This window comes from Xiphias gladius, chromosome 2, assembly GCF_016859285.1.
Source record: "Xiphias gladius isolate SHS-SW01 ecotype Sanya breed wild chromosome 2, ASM1685928v1, whole genome shotgun sequence".
In the NCBI taxonomy this organism is placed as follows: domain Eukaryota; kingdom Metazoa; phylum Chordata; class Actinopteri; order Istiophoriformes; family Xiphiidae; genus Xiphias; species Xiphias gladius.
The window spans coordinates 135,902-163,075 of NC_053401.1; the positions used below are offsets into that span (position 1 = coordinate 135,902).

Consider the following 27,174-nt stretch of genomic DNA (forward strand, 5'->3'; position numbering starts at 1 on the left):
AGATTCCAGTTAGAAGGCTGTGATTTACAGTTAGATACATTAACAACATCAGCTCATCACAGCCACGTGGCTCACATCATCGGTGTTAATAAACAGTTATTGATCAGACGGCAGGTGGAGATGAGATAAGGCAGACAGGTGATCAACAGCTGATAGTGTTGGCACAATAATCAATACATATCAATAAAGCTGCTTTATACAGCTGAGAAACACTAAGTCAAATTTAACACTGAGCATGTAGTTCTGAAGCTCAAACTGCCTCCTTCACTACAGCGGTGGAGACTAAAGCCTGGTCACCACACAGCCAGTTACTCAGTTAACCCCGTTGTTCTTGAGCAGAGTTTTTGCGTAACTTAAAGGGCGGGTTTAAATGGAGACAAAGGCCTTTTACGCTTGACGCCGCTGATGTAGTGTGAACGGTACATGAGAACATAGTCCTAACCAGCCCTTAGCAAAACCAGCTCATGAGTATAAATAATCGTGCGTATACATTTATAAAAAGCACCATTCGGTCGGATCATATACAACATGCGTGCGGTGCGGTGGAGCTGACATCCAAACCTATGACTCCTGTTTACTTTTCTGTCAGGTGAACTGCAGGCGCTCACCTTCACACACCGTCAGCTGAACACCTGAAATCACTGACTCTAACAAGAGGCTGAATGACAGACAGTAACAGACCAGTGCCCCCTGGTGGTCAGTGCATCTGCTGACATCGGATCCAACTGCTTTGAAACTCTCGGTAAAACTAGTGGGAAACTAAATGTCTCTCTTTCCTCAGGCAAAAGAGAATATTTGAATTATTTTAATTCTGGTTTATACTTGTGATAAAAATGAAAGTTATCGGGGGTTTTGCTACTGATGTTTACCTAAATACTTGACATTCACCACCGTTGCACCATTTCAGTGATGATTCAAACCGAGCTTCACATGTTAGTGACAGTAACTGCTCCTGACTTCACTTCGTGTTGTTTCGGTGGTTCTGTCCGACTCTGTCCACGGGTCAGGGGGACTGTGTCCAGAACAAGCTGTGCTCACACGACGAGTTGCTTAGATTATTTTGGGGGCGGGGGGCAGGTTCTGTTAATCCGTTTCAGATTCGGTCCAAAATTCTCAAAAACTCAAAGCAGCTGTTGGCGTAGTGTTTCTTGTTTTCATGGTGTCCAGACTGGATCAGATGCAGATTAGTTCAGACTAGCCCAGACCAGTTTCAGGTCCAGCTGAGTCCCAGTCGCCGCGTCATCACGACCTCCTCCAGGTCCTGGTCTTCCTGTCGTTCCTGCAGCCTTTGTTCCTCCAGCAGAGACACCAGAGAGTCTCTCTGCTCCACCACCTCCAACATCTCCTCCAGGATCAGACGCTCCTCCACCAGCTGCCAGTCTTCCTTCAGGTGGTCTGGATTACGACAACACAATAACTCGACAACCCAACACAGGACACACGACACACAGCATTAGATCCAGTTACTGTGTTTTGGGTCTGCATCAAACCATCAGACAGAAACATGTCTGAGCCTAATTCTGATTAAGAATCAAGCAAATTATTAAATAGTTCAAACTAAACAAAATTTCTTTTAATGTTAATTAATCTAATTTCATGAATATTCATGATTTTTACTGCCACAAACAGAAATTACTGTAAATATCTGGAGCTCTCAGGTCTCAGCTTAAAGATTTCTTTGTGTTTTACTCATTCAGTTTGCAGAACGAGAACAAATCCGTTGGCACCGTTTGGTTCATCGTAAATGTTTGTTAACTCTTTACGGTAACCTCACACATACCTGCCACTTGTTCCACTGACCTTACTGAGAGATTTGTCACACATCGAACAACCAGCTCCACTCATCTGTGATTCAAATCTTAGCTTATACTTCCAAAGGAAATACATACCCCACATGTATTTTTATCTACGCATGGAGATGAAAATATACAATGTGGTTCCAAGGGTCTTAAAGATTTAGAACAACTCTCCTGATTCTCTGTGGGATAAATATCATCATCTTACAACGAGATCCTCCTCTTTATTAAACTTCATATTCCGGCTTTGAGCTATTTTGATGAGATGAACTACTTAAATGTTGCGTGTTGTGGCTTCTTTCCACTGGTTTCTTTGCTAGCAGATGTAAAACTGTTAGTCACTACTGGAGGAAGTACTCAGAGCCAATATAAAAATACCCCCCAACCCGAACCCTCTGTTGTTTGGTATCATGTGTTTCAAATTTGTATGAAATGCTGCTTTTCCTCTGATCACAGTGAGAGAGGTGACGCTGTTTGAGGGTTGAAATGAGAAGCTGACAGGAACATCTGCTGGGTTTAATCAGCTGTGTCCATCAGTCAGTGTGAATGAGTGTTACCGTCCACAGCCATCCTCTCTCTGAGCTCCTGCTGCAGCCGACTCTGTCTGTCCTCCAACTCCAGCTCTCGAGCACTGAAACACAGCACACGGGTCAAAACCTGAACCCTGATCCAGATCAAGACTGTCCTGATAGAGACCTGATGAACCCCGAACCTGCTTGAACCAGCTTCTCTTGGGCTAAACCTGCAGGTCAAAGGTCATATACTCACAATATCATGAGTTCAGACTCATATCGAACCAGAGAGTTCTTCTGCTGAACCAGCTGGAACCACTGCTGCATCAGAGCCGGATTATCCAGTCTACCCAGTCCTACAGAGACAGAGACGGACAAAGTCTGTTTTTTTCGTATTTTTAATTTGCTCATAAAAAAACCTGAGTGGATACATCATAAATAAATAAGACTCTAAATCAGTGTAGAAAGGGTTTGTGGTGTTGGGTGGATCAGTAGCTGTGGATAAAAGCCAAAGTGAATAAACGCTGACGTAGATGAAGCATGTAGAGATGAAACCGTCAGATCTGTGAGGAGCCATGAGGAGGCTGGAGCCTTCCTCACATTAACACATGAAACCATCATGTTCTCCACGCGGTTCTCCATCGTCTCAGCTTTGACTGGAACTCTGGCATCAACTGGAGAACCAGCTCCACCAGCTGTTTATCATCTCATGTTCCCACAGGAGCAGTGGAGGCAAACTAGACTTCACTCATGTTTTATTTGGAACATTTTCTGGAAATTCTGTTCAAATTTGAGCTACATTTGGATGGAAACTTGACCATAGGTAGGCAGGTAGATGAGAATCTGTTTAGTTTTGGTTCTGAGGGTTAAATCAAATATACAGATTCATATTTTCATGCTTAGTACTTAAAAACAAAAAGACTTTATTATCATTATGTATCTGTATATAGTAACATCTCAGTTGTTTCATTACACTATGAAATACAAAGTATAGTATACTGTAGGATACTATGTGTAACGTATTGTATATTGTAGTATGGCATGGCAGTATACTGCCGAATAGTATAGCGTAGTATTTTATATTATTGCATAGTATGGCGAAGTATAGAATACTAATCCAGAGTATGGCAGTGGGGAAAAGTATTGTATGGGGTGGTATAGTATAGTATCATATAGAATAATTTCATATAGTAAAGAAGGTGCATAGTATAATATACTCAAGTACGGTAATATATAGTATAATGTGGTATGGAATATAGTGTGCTATCACTGTGCAAAGTATAGGACAGCCAACAACAGCTGGTTCATTATATAATCAATTACTATAGTACTCTACTGTACAGCGGGTTGTTCGAAATGCAGAATCGGAAGGTGAACGAACCTCCCAGGTGAAGGTCGATGTCCTGACTGTTGTTCGAGTCTCCCCAGTAATCTGACACAAACACAGACACAGGTGAGTTCAGGTGATCATCCAGTCTGTGTGCATGTATATATATATATCAGTGTGTATCTGTGTGTATATATCAGTGTATGTACACAGTATAAGTGTGTACCAGCTTCTCCTCTGAGAGCTTTCTCCACCATCACGCCTCTCTCCTCCAGCTGCCTCTGTTTCTCCTCCACCTGCTGCAGCTGTCTCTGGATCATCTGAAACACATTCAGAGACTCTTACCTGAGAAAGGATCTCTCTTCCGCACCTGTGGTTCAGCTTATTGAGTCTGAACCAAGTTAAAAAAATAAGATCTCTAGTTGTCCTCAACACGTCAAAATTAACAGATCACTCATAAGATCGCTCCCTAACAGTTTTACAATCAGCAGGTGGATTTAAAAGCAGTTTATCCTTTTCAATGATGTAAAAACCCCAGATGTACAATCATTAAATCCTTTTGCCTTCAGACCACAATCCCACCAGACTGAGACCCTCCCTTTCAGGCGGTCTCACTTCAGTTGTTTAGTCCTCACTGGCGTTTGTTTAACAGCAGTTAAAACAAACCAAACCAAAACAGGCAAATACACCTGAGTTCACCTGAACCCAACCCAGCAGGTGTAAGGTGACAGTTCACGTCAGTTCTCGCTGGTTCAGGGTCAGTTTGACTCCGCTGCCCTCTGCTGGTGTAAAGGATTATCTCAGCTTTATAAAATGATTTACAAAAGGCACAGAACCACAGAGCCTGGCAGGTGTCATGGAGGAAAGTGGTCTCAAATGAATTCATTCAGTATTGATGAGTTTAGTCTTGACCTTGGACACAGTGTTTGCCAAAAAAAAGTCTCAGCTCAAGGTCCAGTTTTTAAAGGAGCTTTCAACCACATTTCACAGTCTGTAAAACGACATATTGAAGGCGATTAAAAAATACAAAACAATTTTACCACATGACGGAAAAAAGTAAAAAGATAATGGAGAAGTTGAGGAGCATTAAAAGTGGCTCATATAAGTGAAGTCACAACTATGTGTTGTAATAACACACGCATATGTACGTTTTAACACAGGTGTATATATCTGTGTAGGGAGATAACAGTCATTTCAAACCCCCTGGACTCTAACCTGGACCTCCTCCATGTGTCCCTGACGGCCTCTGTCCTCAGGTAAACTCACCTGAGCCTTGTGGAGTCTCTTCAGCTGTTCCTGTTTTGCCTGTCTTCGAGCGGCTCTCTGAACTCGTCGGGTGATTTTCGCATCCAGGTCTTCGTCTTGGTCCTCTCGTTCCCTTTGGAACATGGCCTCCTTCACGCTCAAACTGGACGGCTCCTTCGGCTGGACTAGGACCCCCAAAACCTCCGTGGGACAAGAGGACGATCCGTCAGAGTCCTGGGGGGAGACTCTGTCCTTCACAGAGCGTCTCTGGAACAATACAAACAACAGTGTTTTTATTACATTACAGGAGTTTGCCAGGGCTTCAGATGATTATCAGACTAGCACTGTAACCCTAAGCAGTCACAACATCTGTCTGTACCTTGATGGCGTACGATCGTTTAAAAGCCAGAGCATGAGGAACATACACAGGCTGAGACGCATGAAGAAGAAACATGAAGGACAAAAACAATCAAACAAATTGTCAACACAAGTCCAAGTAGGTCTGGACGAGTTTTAAATCGGCTGAGACAAGTCCGGGTCAAGTTTCGAGGCTTTAGTCTCACCGCTGCAGGTAAGGTCTATAGATAAAATCTCTCCCCTGATCAATTGTAACATGATGACAGAGGGCTTCACTCGGTCTCTAGGCTGCTAATATAAAACTGAGACACTCACAGAACCTAGACCACCATCACAGCACAAAATACTGATTTCTATATAAACAACAATGTGTTTCCTGTATCTATCAGAGCTGATACCTCCTGGTTCTCCTCCTCCTCCTTTATTGTGACTCTCTGAATTTCAGATGTGAGGTCGAAGAGCTCCAAACGCAGCTACAAACATCAGACAGGACAGTTTATCTGAGGATATCTACAGGTGTGTTTCACATTGTTTCAGAGTTTCTGCCTTGAATCCAGTTATTAGTCTGATCCCTTAACTGAGCACACAGGACACTGGACGTGGTTGTACTGCGGCCTTTGATACTGTGGATCATAGAAACACATCTGGACTGACCAGAAAAATGTTAGGAACATCTGTTGTCATTGGTGATCATAAACCTCAGTTTTTCTACCCCCACATGCTGTAGCCTCTAGGAAGCAGGAAATGGTACTTCAAAATAAAATCATTCCTATTTACACTATGTATTCATAAAAGCACTACACTTCAAAATAAATTTGTTTATAGTTGTATTCTGATTGGTTGTTTGTAGCCGTACTGTGATTGGTTGGTTTGTAGCTTTACTAAGATTGGCTGGTTTGTAGCTTTACTGCGATTGGCTGGTTTGTAGCTTTACTGCGATTGGCTGGTTTGTAGCTTTAATGCGATTGGCTGGTTTATAGTGGTATTTTGATCGGTTGGCTTGTAGCGTTACTCTGATTGGTTGGTTTATAGTCGTATTCAGATGGGTTGGTTTGTAGCTTTACTGCGATTGGCTGGTTTGTAGAGGTATTTTGATCGGTAGGTTTGTAGCGTTACTCTGATTGGTTGGTTTGTAGTTTTACTGCGATTTGCTGGTTTGTAGCTTTACTGCGATTGGCTGGTTTATAGTCGTATTCAGATGAGTTGGTTTGTAGCCTTACTCTGATTGGTTGGTTTGTAGTTTTACTGCGATTGGCTGGTTTGTAGTGGTATTTGGATCGGTTGGCTTGTAGCCTTACTCTGATTGGTTGGTTTGTAGCTTTACTGCGATTGCCTGGTTTGTAGCTTTACTGCTATTGGCTGGTTTATAGTGGTATTTTGATCGGTTGGCTTGTAGCATTACTCTGATTGGTTGGTTTGTAGCTTTACTGCGATTGCCTGGTTTGTAGCTTTACTGCGATTGCCTGGTTTGTAGCGTTACTCGGATTGGTTGGTTTATAGTCGTATTCAGATGGGTTGGTTTGCAGTGTAGCGTAGTGTCAGTGAAGTTGTTGCTGGTGTAGAGAGCTGTCGTGTGCTTGGTTCTTACGTTGTTACTGGGTTTCAGTGAACATCTCTGCAGCAGAGTGGACGAGTCCAGATCAGTCTCTTCTGTCAGACTCAGACCTCCTCTCACATCTGGAGACAGGAAGGACTATTATTACTTCATCACAGTGAGCTAAGTCTGCCTGAATGTGTGTGTTTATTACGTCATCACCTGTAGCTCTCCTCTGATTGGCTGTTTCCTTCCTCAGCCTCTCAGGTGGTAAAGTCCTGCCCCTCTTGCTCTTATCCTTCTTGTTTCCAGAGAACATCGCCCTCCACAGAGCTCTGGCCCCGCCTCCTTCCACATCCATCGGTCCGGGGGGCAGACCTTCCCTGAGCCCCTTCAGCTGGAGGAGGAGTGCCCCGCCCCCACCCTGCAGAGGGGGGAGGCTGTGGGCTCCTCTATGCCTCCTCCTCCTCCTCCTCAGCCACTCTGACTCCGTCTCCTCCTCATGTTGGTACACCCCCTCCTTCTCTGACCCCGCCCCTCTCTCCTGCCGGAAGAGGGGCCTCTTCGAAAGCAGTTCAGAGCTGATGTCATCAAACCACCCTCTAGCGGCAGGTTGTTGGGGGGCATGTCTCTGAACAACTATTTCAATGTCGACGTCAGGTGTGAGCTCTGTGGGTGGAGCTGTGTCTCTGCTCTCATCAATGGTGGAATCAGGTGTGGTGATCAAGGAGCAAGTGGAGGGTGTGGTGCCAGAGGGCGGAGTCGCAGATGAAGGTGTGGAGGAGGTGATGCTGGGCGGCAGGCTGGAGGTGGAGTCAGGCTCCACAGGTGTGTGAGAGTGTGTGATTACACTTCCCTCCGCTGCGGAGACACTCCGAGAGTTGAGAGGAGAAAACTCCTCCTCTGGGGGGGGGGCGCAAGAGTCAGTTCAGGATGTAAGTAATAAGTAATAACAATAACTTTATTTGTATAACTTTCATGCAAAGATGCAGCTGAAAGTTTCTTGTAAAACACAATTAAAAACAATGGTCAAAAAATGTCAAAAACAAAAATGAAAATACACAATAACAATAAACAAACATTTAATAACAAAACATTAAAAACAACCCCAATAAAACCAACACGTAGAAATTATGCAAATACCAAAGATAAACATTTGAGAACTGTCAAGGTTGGATTAATGCAAAGTAATAGTCAGATTAAAAAGATCAGTGTTTAATTTCTTTTTAAAGATCCATAAAAATAGAAAAAACAGCCGATTCCTCGTTGGAAGCAAAGATCTGAGAGTTATTGTTGAAACTTAAATAAAAGGCAATCATCGATAAATGAAGGAGAATGTTATGTAAGACTTTAAAAACAAGTAAAAGACTTTAAAATCTATTCTAAAAGATACAGGTAACCAGTGCACTTTTACTACAACTTCAGCCGTTTCAGTGTTTCAGCAGTGAGAGTAAATTACAATGTACTATTTTCTACTGACATGCAAAATGAAAATGAGTCAAAAGTCTTTGCATCTAAACCAAAAACTTCATTAATTCATCCTGTTAGTTTTTAATCGCAATTTTCTTGAAATCAGTACCAGTAATTGTGACAACAGAATTTTATAAACCATATACTAATGAAGTTTAATCATTATTTGTATTATTACATAATTACGTTGGTATGCTTCCATTAAAATCCATATACAGCATAATAACATAGAATTATTGCCCTGCTCCGCGATTATCATCAAAATTGTCTTATTCTATATTCATGTCATATTTCATGCCATTAAATGTTAAGTCTCAAACCAACGCTGTGTTAGCTCTTGTCTGTCTGTCTGTGGTTCATAGCTCCGAGCCCATTGGTTCCTACTGAGTACGTAAGTCTTTAAAGACATCGCACAAATATTCAGCTTCATTTTCTAAAGAAGCCTCAGTAATTTCCTAAAACAGCTGCTCACTGTAATTTGTAATCAAACAAACAGGAGGGAACAGTGACTCTGTTGGGGACTATTTTCAGTGGCGGATTAATCCAAATTTTGAACAAACTAGTTTAGGATCAATTAATTTATCTAAACAAATCTAACTACACCACGAATAACTATAGTGATATTTAAATTTTCACTATTTAATAGTAATAATTATTACCTTGTTTAATGTTACCTCCAAACTGTTCTTTAGTACTGCATTTGTATCTATGCACTTTTTCCAAACAGTAAACGTTGACCTTTTACTGCCTGTGTTACTTTTTTACTTTGAACCTCAATAAACAGAAATTAAAGCTGTATTAGACAAACTGTTCATAAGCAGCTGGTTAAAAGAACATTCATGTTGTTAAAATGAACCCATGCCAGCAGACACAGCAGCTTCTTGCAAAGTGTTAATGCAAGGACATTAATCTAAATTCGATGTTTTTATTAAAGCGGTTTGGATTCTACCTGTCTCCTCCTCTAACAGGAGCCACAAGCCAGAGTGACGCTCCATCTCCCAGGGGCTGTACTCCCCCTCTACCAGCAGGGGGAGACACGTACACACAACACAACATGAAGACAAGCGACAACAGATTTACAAAACATCACATCACATATACATAACATACACACAACATCACATGACATAGCCACACAGAGACAAGCAGAGGATTCAAACTGCAGAGCTGACAGGAACAGAAAAATAACTGAGACTCACCATCACTGGTCTCCACCTCACTGCCTCCCTCCTCTCCATCTTCATCTTCATCCACCTCCCCCTCCTCCATCTCCTCCTCCTCTCCCTCCTGGTCATCTCTCGGGCGGAGGTGGAGCTGCAGTGCTTCCCTCCATGAGGCTCTGACCACCTCTGAGGTCAAACGTCGTCGAATTCCTCCTCCCAGCTCCTCCTCCTCCTCCTCCTCGTCCTCCTCGTCCTCCTCCTCCTCCATCTCAGACTCTGAACTGAAAACAGAAAAAGGAAAGTTCACCTGGTTTCACACAGAGCAGGAGGAGGTCACAGAGGTATGGAAGACCAGTACAGTCACGACAATAAATGGATGAAAAGTTGGTAAAATACTCATTGTGAGTCCAAATTGTGGAATGCTAAATCATACTTTGGATTCATTTTTAAAGATTCAGACAAAAAATTCATAAGTTTGCATACTTTAAAATATTGTAAATTTGACTTAAAAAGTTCATTTTAAATTCAAAAGTCACAATGTTGACATGAAAGGTCATACTAGTGTTAAGGTTGGGGACATAAAAAGTCATACATCTGACTTACAAAACATAATTTCGATGTAAAAAGAGGCATTGTGATGTAGGTTTTTATAATCTCGACTTCAAAAGTCATAACTGTCATTCCCAATTTTGATTTATATGATACAACTGTGTTAAAACGTAAGAATTCTGATTTAAAACATCATAGTTTTTACTTTACTAGTAATAAATGTAGCATGAAAAGTCATGAATTAACATTAAGAAGTTGTCAAATGTAGTTTTTATTTAAAATTCATAATTCGGACTTAATTTTAAACGTAAAAAGTCATAATTGCGACTTAAAAATTCGTATCGTTGACTTTAAGTTTTAATTTTTACTTTTAAAAAAAATCAAACGTTGGATGTAAAAAGTCTTATTTTTGACTTAAAGGAGTATGTATATATATATATTTTTTTCGTACCTAACATCTCATGTAGTTTTGTCTTTTTCTGACGTTAATGACCTTCCTCGTGGCTCAGACTGGAACCGTTTCTTTTACATTGACCTGTTTTTCTCTAACCTGGACCTGTGGTCGTGTGTCTGGTCCAGACTCAGGTTGAACCGGTTCAGGGTCTCTTCGGAGACACCCTCGGGCTCCTCTTGCACCTCCGTCTCCACCTTGGTCGAGCTCCGTCGGTAGTTTTCCAGCTCGATCCTCTCGGGCGTCGCCGCCATCACAGAAATCGCTGCAAACACACCAACGCAGCCGCACACACACACAGACACACACAGAAACACACACACACTAAAGCCCACATTGATTCCAGTTTAAGGAGCGTGCTCAGTGTGAACAGGTGAGAAGACTGAAAGGACGACGTAGGTGAAGGGAGCTCACCTGACGAGCGACGACGTTCGGGTGAGATCTCAGAGTCCGCGGAGGAGAGGGAGGGAGCTGAAGCCAGAGATGCCTGTAAGGACACAAACACACCCAGTGCTTGTCGTGCCGATCATATATTATATCAAGTGGATTTGTCACAGCGAGTTACTGCTGCTGAGCCCGAATCATGTCCGGATTTATTAGGTTCATTTCAACCACGAAATATACACTTTGATTAAATGTTTCTTCTCCCGGCAACAGGATGCAAAACTGCAAACCACCAGACAAAAGTTCCACAAACCTGAAGCATCCACCTCTAAAAAGTACGTTTGCTGAGTAAACGTGGTGTGAGGTGACTGACTTTACGTGTGTGTGTGTGTGGCTGCTGCTGTTCGACTGCATAACCATCTGGCAACCTCTCAGAAACAGTCTGCCAGCTTTTTTGAACAGCACTGCTCCAGAATCCAGAATCCAGAATCCCGCCACCACCACTCATCAACTGACCCCTCACCTGTCAGTCAACATTTTCTCACAGTTTAGCCTGTTCACAATGTGTCACCCGCTGCTTTCAAAGACCAACATTTGAAGACTGTGAATGTGAAGACGTTTACGGTGTCGACACCTGCATTATCCGTGGCACTGGTGAAACTTGGCTCACTTTCACTGTCACTGTCACTGTGCAGCTGTGTCTCAGCTCTTGCTCCTCAAACTGACAGTTCAGCTGCTTTCAGCAATCGACATTTTAAGATGTTTAACTTGTTTGCAATGTTGACACCTACAATTTGTATTAAAACCGACATTTCTAATACTTTCAGTAATCAATATTTTAAAGGGATTCATTTTTTGGTGTAAGTGAGCACACTTCAGTTTCTTTCAGAAAATGTTGCGGTTTCTTACTATTGATGTTCGGTGCGTAGCAGCTCTGTCGGACGGCGTCGGTCTCTTCCTCACGGTCGGAGCGTCCAGACGACAGTCGTAGTGCTGAAGACAGTAAAACCTCCCTGAGACACAATAGGAAGGAAAAAACACTTCTGTCAAAAACATAAGAACAGATGTTTAGGACAGATGTTCACACCACAGGTCGGAGGGCGAGGACGCTTTACAATGAGCTGTCTCCATCATCAGACGTTTGATCACTGACTGAGCCTTGTGGTTTTTATACCAAGATTCAAATCTTTTTCTGCCTGGGACTTCAAACTCTGGTCATGTGACCACTCCGCTCTGACTGGGTGCTGAGGGCTCAAACCAAACAAACAGGAGATCTTGTTTGTCCTGAAGCTCAAAGGCACAATATACACTTTGTGGGACAAAAATACAAACACATTAGCAGCAACACATATTAACGCACACTCTGAAATAGACGACCACAGAGAGGTTTGTGGGCGAGGCTCGAGGCTCTAACGGAGAGCTAATTGTAAATGTTCATGAGCTGCACTTCAACACACACACTCAGAGGTCACATGGCAGCATCATGTGGTTTTAACCAGAGTACTGTGTTGAGCAGCAGCGATCAGTGTGAAATCGCTGATGGACCTACAACAGATGACCTGATGGTGCGGTCACACAACATCACCGACAGTAGCCTCATCCCTCCGCAGACTGAAATACCACGACCCCTGTTGGATGGATTCACATTAAACAGTAACTCCACACCCGCTGACCTCCACTGGTTTGTCCGACCACAGAGGAGAAACTTTGCTGTCAGTCGCTTTTTAAACCCGGTCCAGATACGGTACCTTGGTCTCTGAGTTCACATGTAAAACCGCCAACAGGCAGTGGTCATGAGTCCCTGGTGTTCAGTTATTTAACAGCCTGACAAAGAGCTGGATGTGTCTACATGTCTATACGTCCCCAACCCCCACAGGCTGGAAACTGTTCCCTTGAAACTCAAAAGAAGAGGGAAAAATGACGAGGTTATGAAAAAAAAAGGATAAAATATATAAAGGATTGATTCTAAATGTGGTCAGTTTCCATTTCTTTCATATCTTGTGTTTGTCCGTGTGCAGCTGCTGCTCCAGTCAGAAGATTTAAACTTCTTTATTACAACTTTTATGATCAAAGCTTCTCATAAAAAGAAAGAAATATGGACACATAAAACCAAAACTATGTGACTGGAATGATACTGGAAGAAGGAGGGGAGAGTAAGACTTTCTGTTTGTAACTTGGGTGAACCGAGCCTTTGACTGAATTATGACGATGAAGAGATGTTTTCGGGACTGAAACTGACCGTTGTGTCGGTCGTAGGCGTACGCAGCGAGTCTGAGCGTGCTGCTGCAGTAATCACACTGGAAACAACTGCGATGGAAGAACAATCCCTCTGCACTCAGACGCTCCATCACATAAACTCTCTTCTTACAGAAGAAACAGACGTCACTGCAGCCCACGGAAAACTGTAGAGACGGAAGCAATTAGAGGAAGCTGAAGAGTTAATCCGGTGATGATGTGATGTCAGGTTCAGATCTTTGGAGACTGTCTGATGGAGACTGATGGAGTTAATTTCATGTTGGTTATTATCCTGGTACATGGATAACAACCTGGTATAATCTGATAGGTAAGAGTCTGAGGTCACACAATCACATTAGACTTCTGATCAATGAAATATATATACACAATTTAAATAATACAACACCATCAAAGAAAACCTTGTCTGCAGAATGACTAAACTTTAAGTGCAATTTGCTGACAACACTTTTCCTTGAGTAGGATTTTGAATGCAGGTCTTTTACATGTAATGAAGTATTTTTACTTTGTGGTACTGCTGCTTTTACTGAAGTAAAAGCTTTGAATATTTCTTCCACTGCTCTGATTAAAATAGATATTGATCATACAGATCACCGAGTCTAAACAGGAAGAATAACTTTTCCATTTTCAAACAAAGTGCATCAAAACAACAAAGGTCCACTTTCTGCATTGCTCAGTCGCTTTTGACTCTTCATCAGCAGATGTAGTTTACTCATTTTTCATGAAATTATAGATGTTCAGTTTTTCTATGTTTCTGAGCACTTTAAGGAGTTTTTATCCATGATTTAAAAATATAATTTGATTAAGTTCGATTGAATGAGTTTTATTCTTGACCTTGGAAGCAACAGCTGGCAAAACACTCAACTCAAGGTCCACTTACTGCATTGTTCTGGGGCTTTCAAGTAGTCCTCATCAGCAGATTGAGACGAACTCAATATACAGAAGCTCCAGAACTAGCAAGCGAGTAGAACTTGTGGTGACATGAATGTGTCACTTGCTGTTTCCAAGCTCAAGAATCTATGTTAGGCTCAACCTGGTGCGCTGCACATCTGCTCAGTCAAAGGTTAAATAACTGACCTTTGAGTCCACCAGAGTCCACTGGAGACTGCACCAAAACAGGACTCCCACACTTGAATCTATCAGACATGCAGGTTTTCAGTTGAAGTGAACGAGAGACAGAAGTTTAATGTGAGCGTACCTGAAGAAGGTGAATGAATATGAACCTCGGCAAACTGACCTCATCCCGACTCTGAATCTGATTGGCTATCTGCTCAGCCAATGAGCTCACTCCACCAGTGTACATCTGAAGACACTTTGATCAGACACCAGACATGAGGTAGAGAACAGACACGACAACAACAGACATGAGGAAACTAACAGAACAGAACCAAAGTCCTGCTCCACTTCCAGATTAGATTCTGTTCCACTGTAGTTTAATCCTAATGTTGACCCACCAACCTGCACACTGAGCCCTCACGGACTTGTGCTTTTATGTATTTAAATTGCTCATCAAAAATAACACTTGACTCTGTTACCCCTCTGGAAAAGAAGATAATAGAACAAAGGAGGTTAGCTCCGTGGTTTAACCCCCAAACCGGCATATTAAAGCAAACACTGTGAAGAATGCCGCTTAGCCTGGCATGATAGTCTAAAAACATATAGGAAAGCCCTCTGTAATGCCAGAGCAGCCTATTACTCATCTCTAGTAGAGGAACATTAAAACAGCCCTTTCAGTCTCCCTCTCTCCCTCGCTCTCTCTCTCTCTCTCAACCCAGCCGGTCGAGGCAGACGGCCGCCCGCCATGAGCCGGGTTCTGTTCAAGGTTTCTCCCTGTTAAAGGGAGTTTTTTCTTGCCCCTGTCGCCAAGTTCTTGCTCATGAGGGAATGTCAGGTCTCTGTAAATATAACTATAAAGAGTCTGGTCTAGACCTGGTCTATATGAAAAGTGCCCTGAGATAACCTCTGTTATGATTTGGCGCTATATTGATAAAACTGACTTGACTTCTAAACTGTGAGGGAATAAAACATGACCTAAGTTGTTTCCATAGATGCAAACTTTTGACCCTGTAGCCTGTCTCGAGTACTTTTCTGACCAGTCTTAACAGTAATCCCACTGATTATTAATTATTAATGGATATGTAATAGGTCAGCTGCTTTACTTAAGCTCAGGACAAAGCTGAAGATGAACCCAGTGGTACAAAGACCAGACAAACCAACATGAAGATTGTTTCCACCGACTGTCACAAATGTTTTCATCTCTTGCAGTCAGTAAGGAGCAGAAACCTTAGACTAAGTCCACCAGACCTCAGACTGTCAACACCAACTGATCCAGACTGGAACAGACCAACTGACCTAGACTGGACCAGACCTGGTCTGACTTGGTCCCATCCACTGTCACGCCCAGATCACATTCCCCATCAGAGGTACATTCCAAATGTGGGTCCCTCCCTCAGAGTTAACCGTAACTTCTTCCCTTTACATGAGAATTAAGATGGATCTCTCAGCTGAGGATCCTCACATCGTATGTAGGAGGTTGGATTTGGTTCTTAGTTGGATTAAAACCAACCTCCTCCTGTCAGACTGTAAATCTGCAGAAAGTCTCTTTGAGGCCTCAGGCAAACTCGATGAATTGCAGACTTGTAACTCATCAGCTCTACCCCAGGAACGAGCCTGTTAAGTTCAAAAGTCTGGGGAAGCCTCTTTATTTGGATTTGAACTGTTCAGTAGTGGTTAGTCACACTTCTGGAGTCTACATAAAGTGGGTTTCGTTTGGATTTTGAATGAAATTATTCTAAATATGAGGATATTTCTCTACATGTAGTGTTCTCTTCTTTCACATCGTCCAGTGTTGTTTATACTGTGCATAAATTTTTGCAGCTACTTGCCTGGACACAATAGATATATGGGTTTATCTTTGCACTGTGAGCCACTGGAAACTGGAGTCAAGTTCGTTGTGTGTATGTGTAAACATACTCGGTCAATAAAGTTACTGAAGTGCAGGTAAACAGGCTGAGTTTGAAAAAATCTTTCTCTGGCACATTCTTTCACTTGTTTCATAAAAAGTAAACTTTTCAGACTCAAGTACCAACAAAGATGACTTGAGAATGAGGACATTTTGAACAGTGCAGCGGAGGTGAGTGGAACAGAGTCTGGATTGTAAAGTGGGTCAGGGATTTGACTCTTTGTACACAGATCTACAACACAAACGCACAGAAGCAAGAGAGATAAACGACATCCACACTAAGCAAACTACAGCCTGAAAAGACCAGACTCACATCATCGATCTCCAAATGCTCAGGAAGTCTCATGGTTTGTTTTATCTGATGATTTATCCGATTCTATGCCTTTGTCCTGAAGAAATTATGTCTCTTTTCACCTTTATTTCTCATATATTTGATGCCAAATAAACATGAACTTGAACTGAAACTTATCATCCAAGCCGAAACAAGAGGGCAAGGTTAATTTATCCCCTCTGGAGAGAAAAATCTGTATTTTCAGGTGTCACTGAAGATTCACTGAAGATTTTATTGTTAAAAACAGGAGCAAGTCCAGCTGCTCAGTCAGCATACACATCACCGTTCAGTGGTTTGTTTGTAACAGCTGCAGGCTGATCTGCAGTCAGCTCTTCTCTTCAACAGAAACTATTCATGTGACTCACAGTGAAGACGGTTTGTTGTTGATCTGCAGATTCATCACATGAACCAATGTGCCCTGCAGAGCTTTAACTAAAACACTGGCTGAACATTTAACTCCTGATGATGCCAAGAAATAAAAGTGAGCCTGAGGAGAGAACGACCACTGACTCTTACAGACTGAGTTCAGGTCAGATTGAAGCTCAGACTGAAGCTGAATGTTGAAATGTTGGCCCTCGATTTCATCCAGAACTCACCTGAAAAAAACAACATTTAAAATACAGGATCTAACAGGTCTACAACACACCACGGACACCCACAGTGCATTGCAGCATGGTACCTGTTCGTCCCTGCTGAGGACACACTGAGACTTGATCTTCTGTTTGAATCGAAAACTCAACTGTTCCTGTTGAAGAGTTCGTTTTCTCTGATGCAGATGTTTCACCGACAGAAACAGGACAGGGAGAAGTTTCAGATGAGGACTGGTCAGTGAAAGCTGGATTCAGGGATTCAAGACTCAGGATCCAGACTACAGGTTTAAAATACTATGACATTCTACGATAAGATGCTGGAGGTTGGAACTTTACATGGAAATAATATATTAAACTTCTGAAGTCGTTTGTGAAGAACAAAACTTGTGTGTCTAGTCTCATTGTCGGAGCCCCCGGGCCTGGTTTGAAGTTTGAGGTTTTCATAATGTTAAAGTGAAATATTTCACAAATAGTTTTGCAAAAAGTTTAAAAAGGTCAAATTAAAATGCTGAAACCAAGTTCAGGACCAAGTGTTTTTGGGTACAACCAGACATTTAATCATATAAAATCAGATATGGTTGAGATTAAATTTGAGACGTGTTTAGTTTTTTCACCCAGACGTGACTGTTTATGTGGCAGAAAGTACTGCAGCATCACTGCAGTGTAGCAGATTGTGTTGTGTGTGGTGAGTCGAGGAGATGATTGCTGATGAATGATAAACTTTTTGGTGTATTTTTAGAGCAGAGGCCGAAAACAGATCCTGTTCTGTGTTTTAAATAGCTATAGCCGTTTTACTTTATTTTGTTTTTCTGGTCATATTTGTAACTGTGTCATTGTGCCTTTTGAGCGGCGACTGTGGAATAATGTCTGAAGTCTATTAGTAAAATGCAGCTGAAACAAGCTCTTCACTTTTGCACCGTTGTTCCTACTTTTTTCTCTTTGTCTCAAGTTTTTTTTAAGTTAAATTACATCCTCTCACACTTTCATACGATCAGACCAATATACTGATTTTCTTAAAGGTGCTATATATAAGTTTTTCCTATTGCTACATACTTAACATTAGCATTAGCAGCTGTTTACTTCCCAAGAGCTTTAGCCATCATTGCGTTTACAAGACCTGAGGTTAGACTACGTCCTCTGAGCAGAGCTACTGCTTCATCCTCTCATGTTGGACTGAGTTCAGACTGGACGCTACAGTGAGTCACTATCGCAAAGTTGTGTTACAAGCCGGGGCTAGCTGGATAGCATGCTAACTTCAGTAGAAGAATAAAAGTTAACATTGGTTTTGTAAAGGAAAGCAGTTTGATGCTGAACTCATAGCATTTCTTAACAGCTGTTAATGCTAACGTTGGCTATGTAGCAATGGCAAAAACTCACATATAGCACCTTTAAAGGGAAACAAAGCTGGGTTGTTTTTTTTCTACATGAACCAAGTCAAACTGGAGGACTGGGTTTTGGCTCTAAAGGTTATCAGGGATCCAACAGTACTGGTGTTTGAATCTCGGGGGGGACTAAATCAGCGAGGGCTCATCTGTCTCTACTGGTATCTACTGCTCCTATAGTCTGCCAATCTTTACCGGTCTCCATGACGATGGCTGGGCAGCAGCATCCGCGGACTCTGAGGGAGGAGGGGAGCTGGACAACACCTCCCCCCGCTGATCAACACAGGAAGTGACACAGACTCTATTATCGCTGCTGTTGTTGTTAATACTGTCTCCATTTGTAAGGTTGTTGTCTTATTTGGTCCATATTTCTATTTACATTAATATTCCACATCATTTCTCTGTAAGTCTTTTATTATGATTTTCTGTGTTGCATGTTTTAAATACCTGATCATTTAGTATAATCATGTCCTGCATGATGTTTTTTACTAATATTACAATCTCTTTTATTAATGTTCCGCAGGCTCAGTAACTTTGTAGTTGGGTGCAGATTAAACCTCCCAACAGTTTATTCAATAGTTAAAACTTGTGAAAAGCAACTTACCCATGAATGTATCAGTTATAATAGTGTAAGGCTATAATATATTTGTATCTATAGCACATAACACCTACATCCTTAGTCTGTTCAGACCATATATCCAGTCAAACTTCTGCCCCACTTCTACACTAACCCTTCCATGTGGAACAGGATCACGTGTCAAGGTGAATAACACCACATCCAGTCCCCGGACCCTCAGCACTGGAGCCCCTCGGGGCCGTGTGCTCTCTCCTTGGCTCTTCTCACTGTACACTCACCAGCTAACATCCATAACCTGCAGCTCACCCTGCCCCCTGCAGTAACTGAAAGACTCATTTATATTAAACAGTCTCTTAAAGGACCAGTGTGCAGGATTTAGGCGGATCTATTGGCAGAAATGAAATGTGGTATTCATAATTTTGTTTTCATTGGTGTATAATCACCTGCGATAAGAATCGTTGTTTCTGCAGTAGCCCAGAAACACTGGCTCTGGAGAGGGCCTTTAGCGTTTTTATGTTACCTGAAGGCCACCGGAGGTTCTCCCACCCGCTTGGAAAGGGAGTGAGGAGGGAGAGGTATTCGGTTGGTTGCAATCTGCAACCTCACCACTTGATGCCACTAAACTCCTACACACTGGTCCTTTAAGTAATATAAAATAAAAAATCTTTGTGTTGTTTGAACAAATGCTAAATACTGTTGTTGACAATCTGACATCCGTCAGTGGACTCTAGCCCGATGATCCGGAAGTTCAATATTATCCAGGAGAACTCAGAAACTTCTCTGTCTGACGTCAGATTGAACTCACCTGTTGATGTAAAGCAGCTGCAGTAGACGAAGAGGAAGAAGAACTCCTGCAGGTAGACAAGCTCTCGTCCAGCTTCGCCTGCAGCTGATTGGCCATCAGACGAACTCTGGATCCACTGGACCCGCCCACAAACTCCTCGTCACACACCTGGCTGTCGACGTCACTGTTCAGGTCACATGACTGGAACACAGAAAAAGTCATTAACACAGGAAACGTCGAGTTCCGTTGGTTCCGTTGGTTCCGTCGGTTCTGACTTACAGATCAGGAAGCTTCAATTTACATTCGGTATAAAAAATGAACTGAACGCAGGTTCTGAATATGTTTTCATTTGCATCATCAGTCTGAAACCTGGACAAATGTTTCAGGACCCATGATCAGTTTATTTCTCTGAGAGTATGAGCTTATTCCTTTAGTCTTTATGTTTCCTAGTTTGAGTCTTTTCTTTTATTTAAGTCTTCATTTTTCTTTTTTAAGAGTTTGCGTTAAGTATTTTCTTCTGTTTCTTTCTGCTATTAAAGACTATTTTTCTTGGTCTAGCAGTTGTTCATTTTTCTTTTTCCTTCGTTAAATAACCATTTTTCTGCTTTAAAAGACTTTCTTCATTTATGTCTTTTTTCTTTGTTAAACAATTGTTTTTTTCTTCTTGTTTGAGATGTTTTCTTTAATTAGAGCATTTATTTTTCTTAGTTTTAAAGTTTTACTCTATTTAATATCCGCTCAATCTTGTCAGTCTTTAAGAGTCATGTGTTTGGTCAGAGGAATAAACATAGGACACTTTCTGGGGGCTGAGGATGGAGAAATAAATGTTTTCTATCAGCAACTTCAGTTACACTGACCTCCTGCTGCTCTTGACCCGGTCGACCGGTCTTCCTCCTTTTACATGTAACTTCTCTCTGCTCCTGTAGATACAGAGGCAAATACAGCTGAGTGAATATGAAACATATATTCATAAAGACAAACAGCATGTAGGCTACATACATAAACATTTACCTTTGGGTTTTTTTTCCTAGACGGACTGTGTCCCAGTCTGCTGAGGAGGGAGGCCGGAGTGATAAGAGCTGATCTCAGGTCAGAGATCTGACACAAACAACCTTCAACAAACAGAGATGTCACAGATACTTTACTGATCTGGAAACAGTTTCTGTGAAACTAAAGCTTTACCTAACGGTTTATTCTCTGACTTTTTATTCATGAAAAGTTTTTTCTCTGTTTAAGAATCTTTTCTGACAGTCTTTTTTCTTTCATTTAAATCTTTACTTCTCTTTCTTTAAGGGGATTCTTTTGTCTTTAACCTTTAAGTTGTTCTTCTTTGTCGGAGATAAGAGTCATTTTATTTTCAGATGATCCTACGTCATTATTTTTCTTAGTTTTCTTCATTGAGAGACTGTTTTATTAATTCAGTAGTAAAAGTCTTGTTTTTCATTTTGTTCAAACTTGTTACATTTAAGATTTTTTCCTTTGTTTAATAATCTTAAATTACGTCTTTTTTCTTCATTTAACACTTTTATGTTTTGGACTCTTTTTCTTTAAGGGTTTTGGCTTAAACAGTCTTGTCCTGTGAGTCTTTCCTGCTGTTATAATAACAATTTTAAAAAAAAATTGTATTGTTTTTCCTCATAATTCATGGATGGAAGGGTTGAGAGTTTTTTCAGAGAGAGGTGTGGTGGTCTCACCGGTGGGGGGCGGCGAGTCTTTGAGCAGCTGGTAGAACTGACTCAGGTACATCACCATAGAAAGAGAGTCTGGTTCTCCTACAGACGACATTTCTTCCACCGTCATCAGAGGAGAAATCCCAAACTCTCGTTCAGCCACGTCGAAACCAAGACGAGTGTTTTCTTCTAGCGACGACTTGTCCAGCGAGTCAAAGTCTCTGAGGAGAGAAAAGAAGGTTTGATTAGCACCTGTAATAAACCGTTAATGGGTTTATAATATACTAAAACATACTTTCTAAGGAAATATATGAACATTTTTCAATGTTTTGTTAGTAAATTTGTCAACAATTATAACTCAAACAAAGAATGATGAAATAACACTGTTGTTTTAATATTCATATTTCTTATTTTAATATTGTAGGTATTTATTTATTATAATAATTGACAATTTTGTATTTTTTTGTCAAATTGCTGTTTTATTATGAACATTTTCAAAAAGCTTCAAGCTCAACATGTTTCCATGAAAGTAAACAGTTTAATTCTCTGTTGATCAACTCTCTGGAGTTTGTCTATTGATCAGTGAATCCAGTGATCAGTTTTTATTTCCAGCAGCATTACTTTATTCATACATCATTTGGAGACAGGCTGAGAAAACCAGTGTTTCGGTTCTCATTCGAGTCAGTAGAGACTATAACAATGTTCTTTAACAAATGTTTAAAACTGTGAATAATTAAAACTTTCAGTGAAAACAGAATCACTTTAAATGTAAATAGACTCTATTATAGTTTTATTTCTGACAATTTTCTGCTGTATTTGTATGTATAAATAATGAGAAAATATTTTTTACAACCTTGAAGTGTATATTGTTATACTCTATAATAAGCATGCATATGAAGTTTAAAAGCTGCTAAAGACAAACATGAACGTATAGAAAGTTGATTAAAATGAAGCTGGACTCCAGAGGGTTAATCAACTAATTATTTCTTCTCTTTTTGAATGTTTTCATTAAATCTCGAATTAAAATCAATGTCTTACATGAGATCAGGTTGGTATCGGTGAATAAGAGCACACAGAGCAAGGCCACTCTTCCAGGAAGTAGTCAGGTCGACCACGGCAACGCCACGGTAACCACGAGTCTGCTCCTGACACCAAGCCAGCAGCTGATTGGACTGAGAGAAGGACTCTGTCAGGTAGAGAGGAGACAGGGGACCAATCAGATTAAAGCTTTACTGTGAAGAACAGTAAACTGTGAGTAGTAAAACTTTACAGTAAACTTGGAGTAATAACAATATGATAAACTGTACTCACCCTCTTTGAGGAATCTGGGTGTAGGCAGGCGGATGATGTCGCCACAATTTGTATTTAGCCCCGCCTCCTCTCCTGTGTCCACCAGGTGTCTCACCTTAAGAGGAAAAAGTAAAATTAGGTATCAGTAAAGGTAAGGTCTACTGCTGTGGCTCAACCAGTAATGAAAAGTATCTGAATATTAAGTGCCATCTTGAGGTACTTCGAGGTATTTCCTTTTCCTGTGACTTCATACTTCTACTCTACTACATTTATCTAACAGCTGGAGTCACCGGTTACTTTTCAAAATGAAATTTTACATCCAAAACATGTGTTCAACTTATCAAGTATGACACACAGCTCCAACAGTAAGACGCTACTTTCATTTACACGTTAGAAAAAGTAGTCCAGTAATGTAACACACAATAAAATAACACTCCCAGAAGTACTTTTCCTTTAATTATAGGTTTACAAGTACTTTTCAACTTTTACTGAAGTGAAAGCTCTGAGTTCTTTGTCCACCAGTGGAATCAACATGCTGTTAACTAAAGGGTTAACACTGAGTACCTGGTGTGTCTTTGACAGAGTGCGTACCTGAGCAGGTGTGATGGTCAGAGGGTTGATGTTGAGGTATCGCGTTGTCGGATCTACAGAGAACAGACTGATGTTCTTCTGCATGTTCTCTGGAGTCGTCTGAGGAAGGAGACGGTACAAACTCTCTCTGAAAGACAGAAAAAGAAAAAGAAACAGGGGACACGGTGTTACCAGGTGATAACAGACGAGACGGCAGCAGGTGTGTCCTGTCCAGGTGTGTCTGTTCACCTCTCAGCCAGGACGTCCAGAGGAGCTCCTCCCTGCGCCCAGCTCCTGATCATCCAGGCAGAATCCAGAGCAGCCAGAAACCCACGGGCTACTCCTGTTCCCATCGGCCAGAAGGGCTGCGGAAGGATAGAGAGACAGGAGGACAGACAGGGGGACGGTAAGGAAGAGAGAAGGAGGAAAGGGACACAGGTTATTTTACTAACTATCTGTCTGATTATCTGTCCGTCTCTCCACCTGTCTCACCTCTAGCAGGCTGTCTCCCACCAGTGTGACGAGCAGCTGGTGTCCGTGGCGTTGGCGGACCATGGCGGCGTTCTCGGATGCGTACATGCAGGTGAAGTCGAACATGGCCACGTCCGGCTGACCGTAGTGGTTCATGGCGAAGTCCAAAGATGGCAGCTGGCGATTGGTGGAGAAGTTGGCGGCCTCGCGGGCGTACTCCTGCAATGCATTCTGGTCCACATTGCCCCAAGAGAGGAGCTGCTCAGTGTCTGCAAAGTCCTGATGGAGGAGGAGGAGATAATTTCTCGTTGCTTCAGACCTGCCTCGATCCCGTGGGTGTTTGCCTCTGACTTGTCTCGGTCACGTGACTGTTTTGACTCTGACTTGCTTTAAACAATTTAATTTACTTTGAAATGTTCATGTGATTCACATGAAGTTATAAAACTTGCCATGTTGCTGCAGACGTTGTGTTTTGAATACAACACAACCAAAAGTACAACTGGACTAGAACTGTAGTGTGTATCTCTGTTGTGTATCCAGGTGTGTGTTTTTACCTGTAGAATGACTCCTTTCTCTAACAGACTCTGCTTTTTTGCCGTCATCACAAAGTAGTGAGTATCGTCCTTATAGTACACAATGTTCTCCAGGTCGATCCCTGAAAGATTCAGATGAATGAACAATGACAGACTAAAAATGTGTTTCATTAACTTAATCAGACATAATTTAAAACGGACCAGTTTCCTGTCGTAGTTCCTGGAAGAACCGCTGGTTGAAGATGAAAGCCACTCCACTGATCTCCTCCACTTTGGCCTCAGCTGTGGTGTTTCTGTTTTTAAAGTTTGCTGTGATTGCGATGGCCAGCTTCCCTCTGAATTCTTTACGCCTGAAACCTGTTCACAAAGACAGTTAAAAAGAGACTGATCAGAAGGATCATATTCTGTCCAATCAGATGAATTAATACAAACAGGTAAATCTAAATAAAACTAACAAATTAAAATGTACATGTGCAGCCTGTAAAACTAAATTCCTCCTGGGATGGTAAACACAATATGATGAAGTATCACGGCGAATGTTGGGAAAAACTAACCTGAGATTTTAAGAATCAAGTCTGTATTTTGAGTCATTATTTCAAACGATACCGTTGTAACATTGAGAGGCAAAGGTCACAATACTTAGAGGAAAATGTGTAAGATTTTGAGAAAGAAAGTCGTAATAGTTTTGGAATAAAATCACAACTTTTCAAGAGAAAGCTGTGATTTTACAAGGAAAATCTGATGTCAAGAAGTAAATTATTATTATAAGTTTTAATGTTACAAGAATAAAGGCATTATATTTTGAGAATAGTCATAATATGTTGAGAATAAAGTAACATTACGGTGAGAGAAACTGTAATATTTCAAGATAAGGTTGTAATTTTACCAAAAAAAGTTTTTTAAATTTTCTAGATTAAAGTTGTTATATTTCGAGAAATGAAGTTGTAAGATTTTTGATTAGGTTGTAATTTTACGAGACAAAGTCATATTACTTTAAGTTAAAAAAAACATTTTGAAAATAATTATGACTAGTTGTCATGGTTTCTCTGTACTGTGCAGTCTGTTTTTTAATTCAGTCTGAACTCAACTCGGCACTGTCAAATCTGGATTAACCTTTGTCAGTATAAGACTTAGAATTCGGCTCAGTTGTACTGCGTGCTGAACGTTTACGAACATGCTCATGTTTTCCGACAGTTAGGATGTAAAGCGTGCATGTTAGCATGCTGACATGCTAAATGTTAACATGCCTAGTTAGCATTAATCTCAAGGTACAGCTGAGGCTGAATTCTGTGTGGTCTGTAATTTACTGAAGTCTGAAGATGACCCAGACTCAGCTCCTGAGTCTTTGCTTGACGTTTATCAGTCTAAACCGGGCTTGATGCACTTAAACCCAGCTGTCTTCAAGCTGAAGTTATATGAACCGACTTATACTACAGTGCTGTCAGACTCAGCTCTACAGTGTCAGGCTCAGATCAGCTTTCAACAGATTGGATTTAGGCTCAGCTGTGATTGCTTTAGTATGCATTTAATGTAGTCTGAAGAATGACTCTGACTCAGATTTGGCTCAACCTTGTCTAAAATGGATTTTGTCAGGCTCAGCTGTACTTGGGCTCAGCTGTAAATTTTGTAGTCTGAAAGACATCTCAGGCTCAGTTTGTCAGACTGGGACAAACTTTCATTAGGTTAAACTGAACTTTTATCAGACTCAGCTGTGCACTGAGGTGAATGCTGACATAATGTTGGAAGACAGATATTCATCTGTTTTAATCCTTTCAGGGTATAAAGATGCAGACTTTGTTGTTGTACCTGGCAGCGTGTTCCTGCGTCCGTCTGCTCCAATTATGACATCAAACTCCAGTTGACTGACAGGATGAGACTCTGGACTCACCTCCATTCTCCAGCCCACCTCTGGACAGGTACACAGGTACACAGGTATACAGACAGATCATTTTATTTACAACCAATTAAAGAAATCCGCCTCTTTATTAAAATAACTTTAGTCCTCACTGTGTCTGTACTGGTCTTCGGGCGGCTCCACCAGGTTTTTAAACTCCACGTTGACATGAACTTCAACCCCCAGCAATAAGGCGACCTTTAGGAGGACCAGCTGCAGCTGACGGATACCTGACGACAGGAAACATGCGGTGCTGATAGGACAATCCAGCTGTTTTGATCACATATGTAAAATAGATCAAACACTCACTGATGTGGTCGATGGAGCCAGCGCAGAACTTTCCGTAGAACTTTTTGGCTCCGAGGCCACGCAGGTCAAAGATTGTGAAGGGCCACAGGTGGAGCACGTTGTTCCTGGAGAACGAGTCTCTCTTCTCCAGCAGCACCACCCGAGCTCCCATGAAGCACAGCTCCACTGCCATCCTCAGACCGCAGGGCCCTGCCCCGATAATCACACACTGACCAGTCAGAGAGAGAGAGAGAGAGAGGACACAGCTGACTAATCAGAGACACTCAGTAGTTTGTGCTTTCATTTTCATTATGTCACTACTTTTATGTCTGCTTAGGGTTTTGTAATCAACATTGTGTTTTTACATTACACTGTTGTTCTTAAAGGGCTACTCTAATTAACAGTAGTAGTTTACTAGTCCTAGTTAGCTCTCCTCAGTATATGTACCGTGGTATTGTTGCAGATGCGGGCCTTCAGGTATTCTTGCTGTGCTGCCCTTCTGTCCAATTTGGCCCACAGGGCATTGGCCCTCCAGTAGTTGAGGCGACGTTTGATTGGTTGGTAAAGCGGCCTCTCAGCGGTGTTCTGGTCCAGCTGCAGATTTTCACACAGCTGGCTGAAGGACCGCAGCACTGTCCTGCAGGTCGACGCCGATACAAATTTATCAAACAGCTCCTGAGCTCGGAAGTCTGGGTAAGACTCGTCTCCCATGGCGACCCAAGAGGAAGCAGGGCACCATGGGAAGGCCGTCACCTGTTGATTTTGATGTCACTGAGGGACTCCAGCTCGCC

The 27,174-nt window shown here is 41.7% G+C and overlaps 1 protein-coding gene across 1 annotated transcript; it reads right to left on the reverse strand.

Moving 5' to 3' along the window:
* On the reverse strand, positions 1-27,094 carry LOC120804093 (protein-methionine sulfoxide oxidase mical3b-like). Its single transcript, XM_040153298.1, has 33 exons — positions 26,831-27,094; positions 26,405-26,612; positions 26,209-26,325; positions 26,008-26,109; positions 24,403-24,558; positions 24,223-24,323; positions 23,690-23,947; positions 23,447-23,562; positions 23,219-23,345; positions 22,649-22,742; positions 22,376-22,523; positions 21,362-21,558; positions 20,679-20,779; positions 20,525-20,587; positions 19,689-19,868; positions 18,502-18,579; positions 17,014-17,100; positions 14,265-14,353; positions 13,028-13,173; positions 11,698-11,801; positions 10,819-10,891; positions 10,504-10,669; positions 9,441-9,685; positions 6,994-7,674; positions 6,826-6,914; positions 5,636-5,710; positions 5,248-5,310; positions 4,902-5,147; positions 3,862-3,955; positions 3,690-3,740; positions 2,565-2,664; positions 2,354-2,427; positions 1-1,395 (listed from the first exon to the last, which is right to left on the reverse strand). Exons 1-33 carry the CDS (start codon positions 27,092-27,094, stop codon positions 1,211-1,213), a joined length of 4,878 nt encoding a protein of 1,625 aa, XP_040009232.1. The 3' UTR covers positions 1-1,210.
* Between the last annotated feature and the right edge of the window lie 80 nt (positions 27,095-27,174).

What these genes read in the sequence shown, in the direction of transcription:
- LOC120804093 (XM_040153298.1), bottom strand. Translation starts at nt 27,094, where the DNA reads ATGGGAGACGAGTCTTACCCAGACTTCCGAGCTCAGGAGCTGTTTGAT. An exon ending in TCCTCAGCAGGGACGAACAG is followed by an intron (nt 14,354 to 17,013) that starts GTACCATGCTGC and finishes GTCTGATCAAAG; the next exon opens with TGTCTTCAGATGTACACTGG. An exon ending in CACTGAAACCCAGTAACAAC is followed by an intron (nt 5,711 to 6,825) that starts GTAAGAACCAAG and finishes TGATGTTTGTAG; the next exon opens with CTGCGTTTGGAGCTCTTCGA.